At 35.5% G+C, this 15,900-nt stretch overlaps 1 protein-coding gene across 1 annotated transcript in view; it reads left to right on the top strand.

Moving 5' to 3' along the window:
* The window catches only part of LOC145978575 (uncharacterized), a 44,427-nt gene extending 28,990 nt beyond the window's left edge, over positions 1-15,437 (top strand). The window contains exons 6-7 of the mRNA XM_083111281.1: positions 57-236; positions 3,099-15,437. Of these exons, the coding sequence (XP_082967407.1) occupies positions 57-236; positions 3,099-3,539 (621 nt within the window). The 3' untranslated portion in view covers positions 3,540-15,437. The remainder of the gene's footprint in view (positions 1-56; positions 237-3,098) is intronic.
* Positions 15,438-15,900: the final 463 nt, after the last annotated feature.

Raw genomic sequence — 15,900 nt, 5'->3', positions numbered from 1 at the left:
GGTGTTTGAAATGGAATAGTTTAAATTAAAATGCATATTTATTTGCAATTTTACAGAGTTCTGGAATTTGCTACAAAGACTTGAAGGACAGTGAAGACAGGCCTCCACATGTAAGGCATTGGTTAAGGCAGATTTTATCAGAGACTAATCCAGAACCACTTGGAGAACTCGAAGAACCGGAATTAGTCAGTGCAGTACACTGCATGCCAGTTCTCAATAAATCACCAAGCGAAAGGGTAAGCAAATACTTTAGCAATAGTACTGTAGGAATAGGAAGGCGAGCAGCTTCTTGTCAACCAACCTTTGAACATACGGAGGTATGACTTAGTCTCCTCCAAAGGGTATCTGTGTCTAGCTGTTTATTACAGATATTTTGTAAAATGATGTACATTACCAGCCTCAGACTGCTAACCATATCCCTCACACCCTAACCTACACTGGATTTTAATGGTTGAAAAGAGGCTAGTTGTTGGAAAAGTTCATAAGAGGGTACTTTATTGTGTATTTGAAAAAAGCCATACAAAATAATTATTAGAGAAGAAATGAAAGAGCTAACACTGATTGCTGGCTTAGTGGCAGAGCACATTAACTGGTCAACGTTCAATCTCTCCCCTGAAGTCCCAGCCTTGACCTTCTTTGTAAGTGTCCCTTCATTAATTTAATCTAATCATTACTCATCCTTATCATTGTAAGGAACCAAAATTGGCAGAAAAGCAACACAAAAAGATAAGAAATACAAATACAGCATGTTTCAAAAGTCATGCAACTCTTAACTTAATCACTAATAGCTGGAAAGCTGTAAGTAGCTTTTAGCATCTTGAAGCCTTGCCGATTTAATACTGTGCATTGTCACTTTATTCTATACAGGAAGCTCCATATATTAATGAATGGGGAAAGTCTGAGATATACTTTTTCCAGAATGCTAATTTTGGGGGAGGAAAAATGATTTGTTTTATCACAGGCCATAATTCAGAGTTTCATGATTGATGCCATGCTAATCTGTGGTTTATGACCAATGTTGGTTGTGTGCAATGCCTGGTGGGTTTGGAAATAGCAGTTATATGTGATGAGTAAAAAAGAACCATGTGAGTGTTATATCATCTCAGCAACACTAGCATCCAGAGTTTTTGTTTGCAGATGCAAACAACATATATGTATCTAAGTACTGACCATGAAACCACATGAAAAATCATTAATCATAATTTTTCTCCGAAATTTTAGTTTTCATTGTAAATTTTGGTTCATGTAGCAACACTACTTACATTGGCAAACAAGGCATCTCTATATGTCTCCCACAATATCAGTACAACCGGAAATGGAGCATAGGAAAGTCAAACCATGATAGCCAGGTGCAACTCAGAATTGTTGTTTATGCGCATAGTTGTGGTTTATGATTTTTCAAGTAAATGTGTATATATAATATTTAGATGCATGTTATCTGGGTTTGTTGACAAAATACTAGACTGCTAGTGATGCCAACGAAAATTATATATGGCTAGGTATGCTATGCACTTTTTCACTCATCACATGTAAATGCCTAAACACATGATCAATATAGATTGAAAACCACAGATTAACATGGCATCAGACAAATCTTTATAGAGGGTCTCCCCGATGGTGCCTTGTAATCAAGGGGTCCCGGGTTCGATACCCGGTGAATGCACATAGTGGTTCAGATCCCACTTTAACTGTAGGTCCAGTCCCAATTAGCCTTACTGTGCATAAAGAGGACAAAACAATCCTTCCCCCCACAAAAAAATCTCTGTGTAAATTATTATTGATGAAAATTAGGGTTGCATAACTTTTGTAAAGTGTTATGTTTGCATTTAAACTAAATGGCAAATTTCATCAGAACTCTACAAAGTGAAATATAACATGTAGGAAGTAATTTATGACAGCATTTAGTATTTGAAAATACTGGAAAATAAGTTCATACATACCGTAATTGGAAATTGGTGTTCACATAAAGAAAATATATGATATTGAGGATGCAAACCTATTAGTCAACATTGCAAAGACAAATTTGAACCATTCTACCACTGATAAGAGTAAGTTAAAAATATAACAAATATCAAATCAATAGATTTCTCAGGAAATATTTTCCCCATACAAAAAAATTATCCCCAGCAAGATATATTTTTTTTTATCCCTGCTAGGGATGTTTTTATCCTCCTCAAAGAAAATGTAATTGAAATCATGCAGTATACCATTTCTTAACTATGTAACAAATGCAATTGAAAAATCATTCTTGTCCATTAATGGTCCCAGTCATCGAAGATTTCCCTGCCAAAATGTAGGCAGCCTTGTGGATTGAAGGAGAACACCATTCTGCAATTGGCCAACCTCACCGAGCTGAGATAAAAGAGTTCATCACATTCCAGCAGACTGTTTTCCACTTAAGTTTTCATGGCAGAGTGCTGATATTTTAAATGTGTTAAAGCATTCACAAGAAACTTATTTGGTAGGTTAAAGGGACCTTAGAAATACGGTCAAATTACCAACTACTGCTTTAAAATGTGAAAACTCCATGTGCTGAAAGAAACATATTCTTACAATCCTCAGTAATCTTCCTACGCCAATAGCCTCTTGAGGCTTTCTATTTGTATGGTTTACGGCTTGGTTTTTTTTTTTTTTCTAATTCCAATATTGGGAGGATTTATTGTAAATACATACAACGTTGTATATAATTTATGAAATACGTTCAAGATACTTTTGTCCAATGTTTATTTTGCACTAGTTGTACAATTTAATGGGTCAGTTGTATCAAATTTCTGTACTTAATCTGCCCCACTAGTATGTTACTTTGCATCCTTGATAGCACAATGTAAAAAGTGCTAATACTGGCACTTTGTAATCAAGAGGGGCATAACTTTGCAGGGGTTTTATCCTTCAGAAACCTGAGATTAACATTCTGCCCCTGCCCCCAACATTAGGCCCTAAGTTGTGCTACTGAAGAGTCCATAGGTTTGATTCCTAGTGGAGACACAGTACACTGTGGCTCTGATCCCTCTTTAAACTGTAGGCCTAGTCCCATTTAGACTATATGAGTAAAAAGTGAACATGGACAGTTGCAGCTAAGAACTTCTTTTTTTTTTCAGGAAAGTGAATGTTTTTGTAGCAGTGATAAAACAGAAACATCCAATGTAGACATATCAACAACTCTCGAATATGAAGGGAGCTTCATAGCAGAAGCAAACAGCACTGCTTCACTACCTTGTGAGGAATTAAATTGTGACTCATCCTCGAAGCAAACAAATGAAGACATGAAAGAAATTATCCAGCAAAGAGATCAGTGTGAACAGACATCTCCTGACATCGGAATGTCCTGCTTTCGTTGCTCTAAAATGGCTAAAGTGTCATGTGTGAACTGCTCAAATAACATTACCATGCCAAATTTTGTATGTAACGGGTTTTCATCTAACAGGAAGAAGTTTTCCACATCGTTACCATGCTTAGGTTTTTGTACGTGTCATTTCAAGACCCTGCAGCCAACTTCCTGTTATTACCACTCTTTTCATACTAGTCTCGTTACAGAGTGAGCTGTTATTAGCAGTAGCATGTTAAAAAAAATGATAAGAAATTATCATTATCTATCACTTAATTTCTGAGGTGGTTTCTCTGGGACTTATTTTGTGAATAAGTACTTGGCTCTCGAAAAGATACATGGTAACTTTCTAATAATGCAGATGATGTTTTTAACTAATAATACCAATTTATTCGGTGCTAAGTATCTCAACCACAGTGGTAATAAAGTACATGGGTTGGAAATTTAATAGTGGCAACTATTTATTCTCAAATGATAGAAAAGAGATACCTCTGTGAAACTTTTACAGCCCTTCAATGTAGTCACCAGCATGTGCACAACTGTTAAAATAACACCATCACAGTCATCACTAGTATCACCATAACTGTCACATTGGTGGTGTTCTGATTACACAACTTTAGACCGCCAACTTAACGATACTCTATTCCTCTTGTCACTGCACATGCACCTAGTGTTGGAAGGAAGAGTCCATTTACTGGGACGTAGCTTAGGTATCAAACTAACATGTGGTATAAGTGAGAATCATCGGTTTAGTTTCATGGTGTATACAGCATTGTTGCCACTATTAAATTCCCAACCCACGTATAAGCACATTGCCATTTTCAATGTTAGTTGCCACACTTCCTTTGTAAATAAAAAGGTTTTTCTGCACTCAAAGGTCTACCTAGAACACAAATTGATATGTGGCCTAAAGCTGGAGGTGCTTTCTGCTTCTTTCAAGCAGAAAGCTGGAAAAACTTTAGACCAGAGAGCCTGCACCTCACAGGTTAGGTATATTTATATTGATCTTGAAGACTTCTCTTGGTAAGTATTGTTTCTGATATTATACAAGCTGGGATTCATTAAAATTTTATACCTATGTTTAAAAGACTGTAAAGAATCTCTTGACATTTTTATTTATATATTTTGTGTGTCTCATTATGTAATGAACTGTTTATTATGATTTGGGAGTCATACTTCTTGTCTTGTTGTACAGCAGTGACCTGGAAAATGATAATGTAGGCTATTTGGTGTCTATTGTTAAATTGCAATAAGATTGGATTGATTTGGATTGATTTGTTGTTTTAAGTCCACTTTATGCACAGTAAGGCTAATCGGGACTGGACCTACAGTTTAAAGTGGGATCCGAACCACTTGTGCCTCCACCGGGTATCGAACCCGGGACCCCTTGATTACAAGGCGATGACGCTACCACTGCGCCATCGGGGAGGCCCAAATTGCAATAAGAATACAGCGTATATTTCAATAGTCTTCTGAAGTGTTGTTAATACCTTCTGGCTGAACTAGAAGACTGTTGTGCAATTTCCTTTTGTTGTAATACGAGCAACTGTATCATTATCTGATACTATTATTCATCAGTCTCTCCTTCTTTTACGAAAAGCAAAATAAGCATATAAGACACCTCAATTGACCTTACTTGACCCTAAAATTTACCATTATTTATGTCCATTTCTCACTAATAGTTTAGAGAAGTACTCGTTAATGATGTTTTAAACCACCTCTGATCCAATTTTATAGACAGAAACTCACCAGTTGTCACAAATGAACCTTTTGACCCAGCAATACACATAGTATTTGTGTTTGCTATTGGTGGACAACACTCATGTGGAAGATTTGTCACTTCCTGTCATCCCTCCTTGAAAGTAACAGGTGATCAATTTAAGATGCACATCAAACTTGCTTTATGGAATCTATGCAATATACACTGACATTAATATACTTATTTCACAATGACTAACCTCAAGTTATTTATTATGTATTTAACTGAACAACCTCAACATCAACCTTCAACAAATGCTTGAATTGTCCACCTTGAACTTGAATACAGGTGTGAGCATGTTTCAGCATGCTGGATGATGCTTTGTATAGAAGCCTACACTGATTTTGCAATAACTCTTGTAGCATTTTTTTCTAGTTCTTGTAGGGGCCCCATGTTCGAATCCCAGCTTGGCCATGGGTGTTCTTTGTTATTTTCCCTTCATCAATTTAACCATATCATCACTCATTCTCATTTTTGCAATTAGCCAAAAGTAGCAGAAAAGTGAAGTAAAATAAAACAGATCAATCAATTTAGTTCTTGTAGTGTGCGTGGCAGGGGCGTGCTGTGACCTTTCGTAATAGGCAAGCGATAAGTGAATTTTTCGTTTTGATTAATTATAACAATTTCAAATATAATATAGGCCTACACACATCCCCATTTACAATAATGTGCATAATGGTGATGTATCGGGCTTGAGTGTGTGATGTGCATACATACCGTAAAATCAAATCTTCGCTGCACGGTTTTTAAAGAAGGAAAACAGCCTTTCGATATAACTTTTAAATTCCAAACATGAAGAAAATTATGATTTACCTGATATTTGAGGACAACTGTAAATTAAATTACATTCTTCTTTAACCCTGAAAATAAGAAACATCCTATTAGCATAAAGTTTTGATATTAAATAAACGGACGGGTTTCGGTTTCTTACTTGGCTAGAATTATGAATCATGACTTTTCTTCAGTTGGATGCAAGCGCAGATGTGATTCTGTGAACGTTCATGTCTTTGCACTGCATTATAAAAATTGCTCAAGTCACTCACCGTAGCCTATATAGTTCCATCAGTGGCGTGCTCAGAATTTTCGAAAGGAAGGGGTTATGTATACTTTTTCTTGGTAGTCAGCCCTCATTTTGTCATATTTTCCTACCTTTGACGTTCTTTTTTAGGAATACTTGGCGAAAGGGGGGTTATAACCCACATCAACCCCCCTCCCTTGGGCACGCCTCTGAGTTCCATGGTCCTACATTTGTATTGAATAAAACGCATGGCCAACAAAATAATTTATTAAGATATTTGCTGCCACATAACCAGATAATACGTATTGTTGTACTGAGATGTTTTAAACTGCCTAATGAAAACTTTCCCATCTTTCTTAGTTGGTTTGGTTATGAACAATTCAGGACACAGTCGCTCATAGTTCACAAGCTCCAACCTTTCACCTTATGTTCTCGAACTGAATGGTTTTGAAAGAAGGTCCCTAATAATCAAGTCCTTACCTGCAACACTGCAAATCGATGGCTCGTCTAGTATGTCAACCATGGCGGAAATTTTCAATGTAGAATCATACTTTTACATCAGGTACAAAAAACACTACACAAAGAACAGAAAAATACAGCACAATATCACAGTAAAAAACAACACGCATCTGCAGCACTCACGCTTCTTCCTTTTCACCGTACCTGCAGTGTTACATATCCTCCATATTTCCGAGTAACTGACTACATGACGGATATGTTCAAGTACCGGCTGTGATTTTATTTCTTATAAATAGCACACGACTGGTGATCACTGGCTAACTTCATAATGTAATTTGTTAATTACTATAGAGTTTCGAACATGAAATTCATACCACGTGAGGTGGTGCTATGGATGCACAGAAAATTCTGGAAGTTAGCAACCTTGTGGCCAGTGTGGACGAATTCTTTCCAACACCCTTGCCAAAGACAGATGCGGGGTTGGTGTCGCTTGCCCTCGGTCTTTTGTCTTCGTGAACGGGGATCGACAGTGACCATGCAAGAACTGCATAAGTCACTCGAAAAGTGGGGAGAAAGGCGAGCAGTCCTCTTTGCTAACGCGGTCAGTCGTGCCGCATCGCCCAGCATCGTCAATGGTGCAGCCAGTTTATGTTTCAAGCCAATAGAACAGGAAATAGGGGAAATGAAAATTCTGTAATGTAAATATCTTATGGTAAATAAATTCCATTCTAAGGTATATAAAGGCATTGAAAAACACACTTAAGATATCAAAAGTGTTTTAAAAAACAACGCAAGCGGCGCTTGCCCCACCTTTCCTTACCGCACGCTTCTGGTGTGTGGGTACGCAAGTCAGGAGATTTTTGGGAGGACACAGTCCTTTTGACATCAACCGTTCTCCAAAAAATTCCTCTAGGAAGGCCATTGTTAATTTTGACATATGGTGCCATCTTGGCAATGGGTTTCAAGCTCTTTTTCACCAGTAACTTATGAATCACTGTTTCACCTATATGTTCCGACCAACCATTTTGGATTGTGAAGGGTTGCGTCCACAAAATTGTACAATCATGTTAAGTGACACATAAAAGGCGAGTTGTATATTTCTGCTGGATTCTATGAGTGTCCATTGTGAAAATTAAAATTGTGGGCGACATGTTCAGCCCTGTAATGGAAACAACTGAAATTGCTGATGCAAATCTCATCTACTGCATAATTTTTATTCACACACATTTCTATTATCCAAATCAGTGTTTTTCTTACATAATTTCAATTCAAACACTAGGAACTTTGTAACATAGTAGCCCAAGTAGTGCAAGAACCACCTTGAATTTACTAAATTTGCTCATAACCATTATAACAAGTATATTGCTTTGCTTTAGTTTTCATAAGAGCAGTGTACTTCTTGTTATGACTTGAGTGTAGACATTATGTTCTGTTGAATGTCTGAACATCGACCTTCGTAAGTGCCTGAATCCTAACATTGCAGTTATTTACATGATGGGAAAATGACTATGCTTGAATCAAAAGTTTCATTCTTGAGTTTAGTACTTGTGTTCCTTGATTCAATTTGTGATCATGGTTTGTGTGTGTACAGTCATGGAAAAAAATACTTCCCTCATACAGCCTTAATACCAATAGGCATATGGCGGAAGTATTTATTTCCACGACTGTACATGCATATATCTATTATTTCTTGAAAAACTAGTATGTGTAAGTAACTTTCTGTCCATATGTAGACTTAACAATGCTAGACTCCATCCATTCATTGTGTCCAATGTACATAATCAATAAGCGCTTTGATAAAAATAATATCAACTTCTGACAGAAGTTTAGTATGTGTTCAGAAGAAGCTGTAAATTGTGTAAACTTGTGAATTACTTGTAACTATACTCCTTATATCTCATTTCCTTGAGTTTGCGCTTCCATGTATTTTACAGAGGTTGATCGGGTTATATCCGACCAATATGTAAAGCATATTTACCCTATGAAAAGCCGTGCCGCCACCACCGGTTGTGTTCTATGAGACTACCAGCATTATGGACTATCGCCCGACATAGCAATTTCCACTGCAACAAACTACGTTGGAGCACAGGCATAGGAATTCCATCCCATTCTTTCATACAGGTTTTCCATAGGCCCGTGAACGTGCGGGGTCAGCGATGTTGTAGATGTCGTTTTAACAGTTCAAATGCACAGAAATCCGTTGGACTGGCATCAGGGCTTTTGACAGGAATGTCATGAAAGGGAATAACATGGATTCCTGTTTCATACTCCATGTCCTGATAAAACCAGAGAGACAATCTAGCGGTGGTGCTGGTTGGATGCTCTGTCCATGTGGATCCGCACAAACGAGGGATGTCTGTCCGATTGATTGGGACCATAATGGATTCCTGGAAGTAAGCAGCATTCACCTTTATGTTATTCTCCACCTTACATATCTTCAACTTCCCCTCCGGCGACAATCATGATTCCCTGCGGGAATCGTTCTCGGCACTGGCGGTAAAACTCGGTACGTCCCTTGCCAGAGGTGTCACGGTATCTAATTGCCCTAATGTTACCATTACGCATAAGATAGATGTAGGCCTCATCCAATGTGACAACTGTCTTCCAATTTGACCCTGCCAAGTGTCTTTTCTTTCGTTCTGCAATGTGGCGCGAGAGGAGGTTGTGAACCTTGCCCTTACGTACGCACCGCAGGCTGAGACGACAATGACTAACGTTGCTGACCGTGGACTGCACTACATTGAACCTCTGGGCCGTGTCACGTTAGGGTGGTGGATTCTCCTGGACTGCAATTCCCCGAATCCCACGAAGCACCTCAGGGGACACTCTCTCTGGCAACCTCAAACGGGTCCCTTTTTTTGGCCAATGTTTCTGCATGAGCACCATTTGTGTTTGCGTAGCCACGATATCTTTAGATGTGGTCACTCCGATGGTTAAACTATTTTCCAGACAAGTGTTTCACTATTCAGTTGTACGAAAAATGTGCGTGGAAAACAGCCATGATGTAACCTTCCCAATAACGGTTAATTTTCTGCGGCATTTCACTAGCAAGAATACGACGCTCCGGCAACTACAAGCTCAGACACAGCACTGGTTTCATAACGGGTTTCAAGTTTCTGGTGCAAGTACACGGGTGGCAGCAGCATTGCCAAATCGGTCGGATATAGCCCGATCAGCCTTCTGTATAATGCTAGTTGACTTTGAAAGATGTTTTGGATTATTGATTTCGTATCACATTATTAATTGTTCAAATTTGTTGAATTTTAAAATTTCTCATAGGTGTAATATATTGAGTGGTACTAATGTTACTCCAATGCCGACCCAGCCAGAGGCAGGAAATGGCGAAGGATGATGATGACTAATGTTTACTCCTGAGTGATTAGTTAGTATGTATTCTGATATAGTTATCAGTAGAGCCTGGATTTATAAGCACAATCAAACAGTAAAATAAGCAAGTTAATAAGCACAAAAAATGAAAAAAAATAAGCATAAACAAATGCAGGAAAATCTGAAAAAATATTTGTTTATTAGATCTCTTACGTTACTCAAAGCTGTTACAGTATGTAAGGAAGGTCATCAAGAGATTTCTTGTGTGAAGCTACTGCGTCTGTCAGTGAATAATGATTTGTAAATTCCACGTAGCATGACATCACAGGCGCATGTGAAAAACACCACAGTTCTTCTTTGGTGAATTCCTCTTCAGTGTCTGTTTCTTCACTAGAAATCTTTTTATAAATTTGACTGTTTTGTAACCGGGTTTTTTCAGTAATTCCTGACTGAGCTTGTGGGACACAATTTTACGAACACTGTGAGTTTCTGGAGACAACGTTACTGAAATTTCATCAATAAGAGAAAGTGAATGTTGCAATGTATTATTTCAAGCTTTCAACTGTGTTATAATATCAGGTAATTTGCAAAATTTTTTTGGATGTACTGTATCTTTTCTTGGATGCCGTTTCTCTTGTGCGGCTATTTAGTAGCATTGATCTTGTCATCCCGATGCCATCGTGTTATTGAAATAGGATTGAAATATGACAGATTTGGGTAAAATATGCTATTTTAAACCAAAATCATGAAATAAGCAAGCATAACCGTTTCCTGCAGAAATAAGCATTTATAAGCACTTTCAAGCTTAGTTAAATAGCTCATCAAGGTATGTAATATGAAGTATAACCTTTCTTCTTACCATTAGAAGTCTGGAAAAGAATATGCATTTCGCTTATAAATCCGGGCTCTAGTTATCAGAAAGAGAGCATAGAATTTGTGCACAGTTGTTGGCATGTTTACATTTTTTGTGATTCACAATAAATTTGGAAATATCTGATTGACTGCATCATAGAAGGAACGTTCATGATAGTGATGGATTCTGTTTCTTTTTTAAACACATTATAGACTAAAAATATTTTTTTTTACATTTTTCAATTTTGTTTTAAGAGCAAAAGGCAAATTGTTGACCCATCTTGGGTGGCTGATCACATATAAAGTGCTTGACACTTGATCTCACCACCAAAGTTCTTGTGTTTGAATCCCAGCCTGGGAATAAGATCTCCTTTTGTATGTCCCATCATAAATTTCATTTCATCATTGCTTATCCTCATCATCATCATGATGCGCCAAAAGTAGAAGAACAGGGACTAAAATAAAGAATACTACAATAAAACAGCAAGTTGCTTTTAATTTTTTTAAAAAGATGTTTATCCTCCTGTTATAAGTTTGGATATAATTACCAGAATATCCGTCAATTGCTTGTTCAAAGTATGTGCAAGTTTAAATCAAAACTAACTAAATATGCCTGCTTCTCCATGGAACCTTCACTAAAGTGGAATGCATTTTCAGCAGTTCTGCTACTGTGAACTTGCATCACACAAACTAAATCTTGCTAGGGTGAAAGGGTGTTTTATTTTAATATGGTGATGTGATTTGGTTTTTTTCTCAGGTTTTATTTCTACAGCCAAACAAATTTCAGCATGTAATTTCTTCCATTTTAGGTCAGGTAATGATTGATAACATTCTAACGCAGAATTGTGGTATCCTTCTTTATGTCTTACACTGATATTTTTTTATTATTTATTTCATCAAGTTTATTATGTAATTATTATTGTTTCTTTTTTCCTTACCAAGATTTCCTGCTTTCTCATGTTCTTTTATCATTTCTGTTCCTATTCTTACACTTATTATCTCTCTGCTGCTCAGGATTTTTTTCCTGCATATATGCAAGTAAATATACGTAATGTACAGGTTTTGTACATTTGTGTTTAGTTTGTAGATGATCCTCATTAAGCAATGAAGGTTTAACTACAGCAATAACACTAATATGTTATCTGAAGATTTTGGTAAGAAATAAATTAACAACTTTGATAGTATGTAATATTTTGATAAGGGTTGTCATGCATATATACTTCCAAGCACTGTATTGCATGTGAAAGCATTTCTTGCTCTACCCCACTTGATAAGAAATATTTATAACTCCAAATGTTTGCTGTAACTTGCCAACCTGATAGAATTCATACTGTATATGACCTGTGGAAGTAATTCGGCAAACATTTTGATACTTATTTGCACTTATTTTTGGTAACAGTTTTATTAGATTGTTATTTTTATATTAATTTTTAGATAATTGATAGTGTTTGTAAATGAGCAACTTTTGATGTATAGGTGCAGGAAAACTTAATGTACTATTTGTTGTTATCATAAATGTCTCATCTGGTCCATGTAAGATTGAGAGCTTTGTCACAATACTCCTTCGTGTTATCATATCCAACTTTCAGCTACAACAAATTAGAGTATATACTGACACTAATGCACAGTTGTCTTAGACAGTTTAGATTGAACACAGATTGAATGAACATTGTAATGAGCAATTTACCTACTATTACTTTTGCTATTGACTGTACCAGTGTAGTGATATCGGCAATGTTTGGTTGGTTGACTGAATTTGTGTTCTGAATTCCACTTTATGCACAAATAGGAGCAGTGTTCCGAAGTAATGAGTTATGTGTAATGCAGTTACAACCAACAGTTATAAGGTTGAGTAAGAGGTACTGTAACTTTTTTAATGAGTAAAGAAATTAATAGTTCTTTTCTGCACTATTCAACAATAATGAACAAAATTAGGATTTCATAAAATCAGAAAAATTACATCGTTAATCTTTATGTACATACATATTATGTAACTTTTTCAAAATTTTGATACCTCTATATTTTTATGTTTAAACAGAAGAGGTTTGTTATAATTTAATGTTAATTTTCAATAGTCATTAATAAAAAAAAAATTGCAAGTTATATAATCTAGAATAAGGTGAAGGTAAAGTTCCCCTTCGTCAGTAACTTTTCTGAAAAAAAGTAACTGACTAAGTTACTTCAAAACTGGATATCAGAAGTAAACGCTGACAAACCCATGGCAGTAACTTAATTAAATAATTATATGCATGTTTCACTTGTAGGAGACCAAAGTTTTGTGTACTACTGAATAATATTAGAAATAGGTACACTATCGTTATCAGTTGATGTGGGCATGTTTGTTTATTGGTGATCCAATATTTCTATAAATATTGTCCTGTAACAGTGCTAAATTCTATAACGTTGTTATTTTTATGAATATAAAGGTATAATTCATGAACTTCAGTTTTGCAAATGTTTAAAATACATATTTTATTTTTCTAAATGAAAATCTAGTACAGTCATCTTGTTATATACCAAGGGTACATAGGTACAAAAGCAAAAATTCTAGCTGCATATTTTAAATCAAGCCTGGTCTCCTCCCCATGAAGATGACATCCTCTTTTCTTTCCAGTGATTGTTTTATGCAAGACTCAACCACTCTTAATCTTGTCTCTGCTTGATAATGCACTGTACCACAGACTCTCTGTCCACTACTTTCTGATCTAGCTGACCACTCTCAACTGTCTCCTCCCTCACTTTCTGGGGAGTGTAAATAATTTGTGTCTGCATTTAAGTTCCTGGGCAATGAAATGCTTATCATTACACACATCAAAGAATGACATAAATATAACAAGAAGTACTGGTAGGACAAAATAGTATAATCAATATTATGTCTGTATCAAACAGCAGTTGGGGCCTCCTACAAATTAAATATTCTGTGTAAGAAAGCTGATGAGTTGTTTTGGTTTTTTGGAACATTTTCAATATAGAACAGAATATTGAATCGGTACTTTATCAGTCAGTTTAAATTGCATGTCAATAATGACAACCATTTTGATATTGATGATGATGAGGTATAATTACAATGGAATATGTGTATGCAGTTGTATTTATAACTATTGTAACCACATTGAAATTGCTCATTGTGCAGGTGCTATCATGGGAATTATAAAATATAAAAATATTGTCTATACTACTCATGCTAACATCAATATTAAATCTGGTATTGGCTCACTGTTATCACTTCACTTCAGTCCTGGTTATAACTTTTGATAACTGTGTAGATAAGATATCTTTTTTTATACTGGATGCAGCTGTATTTTGTTTAAAAGTTGACGTCTTGTGGTTTGTTACTATATGACTTTGTACATGTTAATAGAGTGATATATGCTTGGAACATTCATCTGACACCCTTAAAACTTGAATTTTGTTAAATACAGTCAACCAGTGGAAACTCATTTCCTTAGACGCAATTTGTGAAAATTCATTTTTATTAGAAAAATCTAAATAATTTTCAGATAGCTTATGATTGTTAGTTTAAAGATAATTTTCATGAAATGGGGACCATGGAAGCAAGGTGAAGTTGCTTTTTTTAAAAAAGTTTTTTACTAAATCTTATTCCTCATGAGGAAAACATTTATAAAGTGTTAAAATATTGAGGAATTATAATCATTAAAAAGAAGCAGAGGTGAGACGGTTATATTTTTGTGCTGCTGGCATTTCATGTGCTCTATCTATGTTGGGTAAATGTATTGCACTAGTAATAGTTTCCTATAAATTCACTAATTGCTTATAGTTCATCCCTCTCTCATGTTTTCATCCTTATCGTTATCAAAAAAACTAATTTATTTTTGACACTTCTCTGTCAACAGTATCACAGTTCTCCATTAAAGCAGCAACACATGTTTACCAAAGTATAATCAGCCATTGCTACCTGCCAATCTAGTCGCCAAAGAAATCCAAATTCCCTATCTGATTACACAATGTTTTCAGGGTAAGGCTCAGATAATCCTGTTTTCATGTGTTTTAGTGAGATATTCATATTGGTGTGTCATATCCTCTTTTTCATTTACTCCACCATAACTAAATTGGGCAGCATGGAAATTAAAAGAATTTATATTTAAATGGCAAACTACTATGTTGAGAGGAAAACTAATTTTTAATAAGCACATTTTGTCAAACTGACATGAAAACAGTTCTGACCCTATTTTTCAACAAGATTGTTTATATCTAAACACACGAAGAAATTATATCTTTACGAACATTTTTGAACATTTTTTGTATTTGGAAAATTACAAACTCACATACGATAGAGACCAAGAAAGGTAATATTCTTCTAGTTCTTTTGTTTCAGAAAACACCAATTGTAATACACAGTAATCATAATTTTTGAAAATCATACATATTGAAATGGTTAAAACATGCTAATATAAATGTTGAATATGTGTGTGCATTTATGTATGTATATTTCTATGCTTTACATGTTAAAACCATCTTGTTGTTTATAATGTGATGTCAACATAGATACATTATAGAAGTAAATATTTTAACTTGTGTATGATGATCCAATGTAAATCTGGCCTATGATAAACAGTCTATGCATTGATATTGTGCCAATTGTTGGTAGTATTTTTGATAATGTTTTTCGTAGTTATTTAATTTCAACCTGTATTTATAACCTGCATTTAATAAAGAAAAGGGCTTTTTATTTAATACATGGTGATGTTTCATTTGAATAGCATAATTGTAGTAACCATTTAATTACAACATCATAATGCATGAAATAACATATACATGTAATATCAATTTCAGTGTTAAGTATCATTCCATCAAATTAACCATAGGAAAGTAGGAGTTTGCTCAAAAAAATTCAATGTAAATTACTCTAACCGAATGAGAAGTTCATGTTTTATATTCTGCCAATTAAAGAATAAATGGTTCCATGAGTTTTTGAAATCCCTGAAATGAGCATCCTTTGTGACAAGTCTCACAATGTGTACGTCATAACTAGGATTTTCCTCTCAATTTTTATTTTTTCTTCGAGATATATATAAAAGTTAATAACATAATGGAATAAGGGTGGTACAGAGAAGGAGACCAGATTCTTCAATGTTTGTTGAGACGAGTCCAAGAAAGAAACAGGCCTCTGTAAAATCTAATTGAGATTGGTTTGATGAT

This window comes from Lepisma saccharinum, chromosome 1 (assembly GCF_977018435.1).
Source record: "Lepisma saccharinum chromosome 1, izLepSacc3.1, whole genome shotgun sequence".
Taxonomy (NCBI): Eukaryota; Metazoa; Arthropoda; class Insecta; order Zygentoma; family Lepismatidae; genus Lepisma; species Lepisma saccharinum.
Note: the sequence above shows the minus strand (reverse complement) of the source record. Positions and strands in the feature narration are given on the sequence as shown.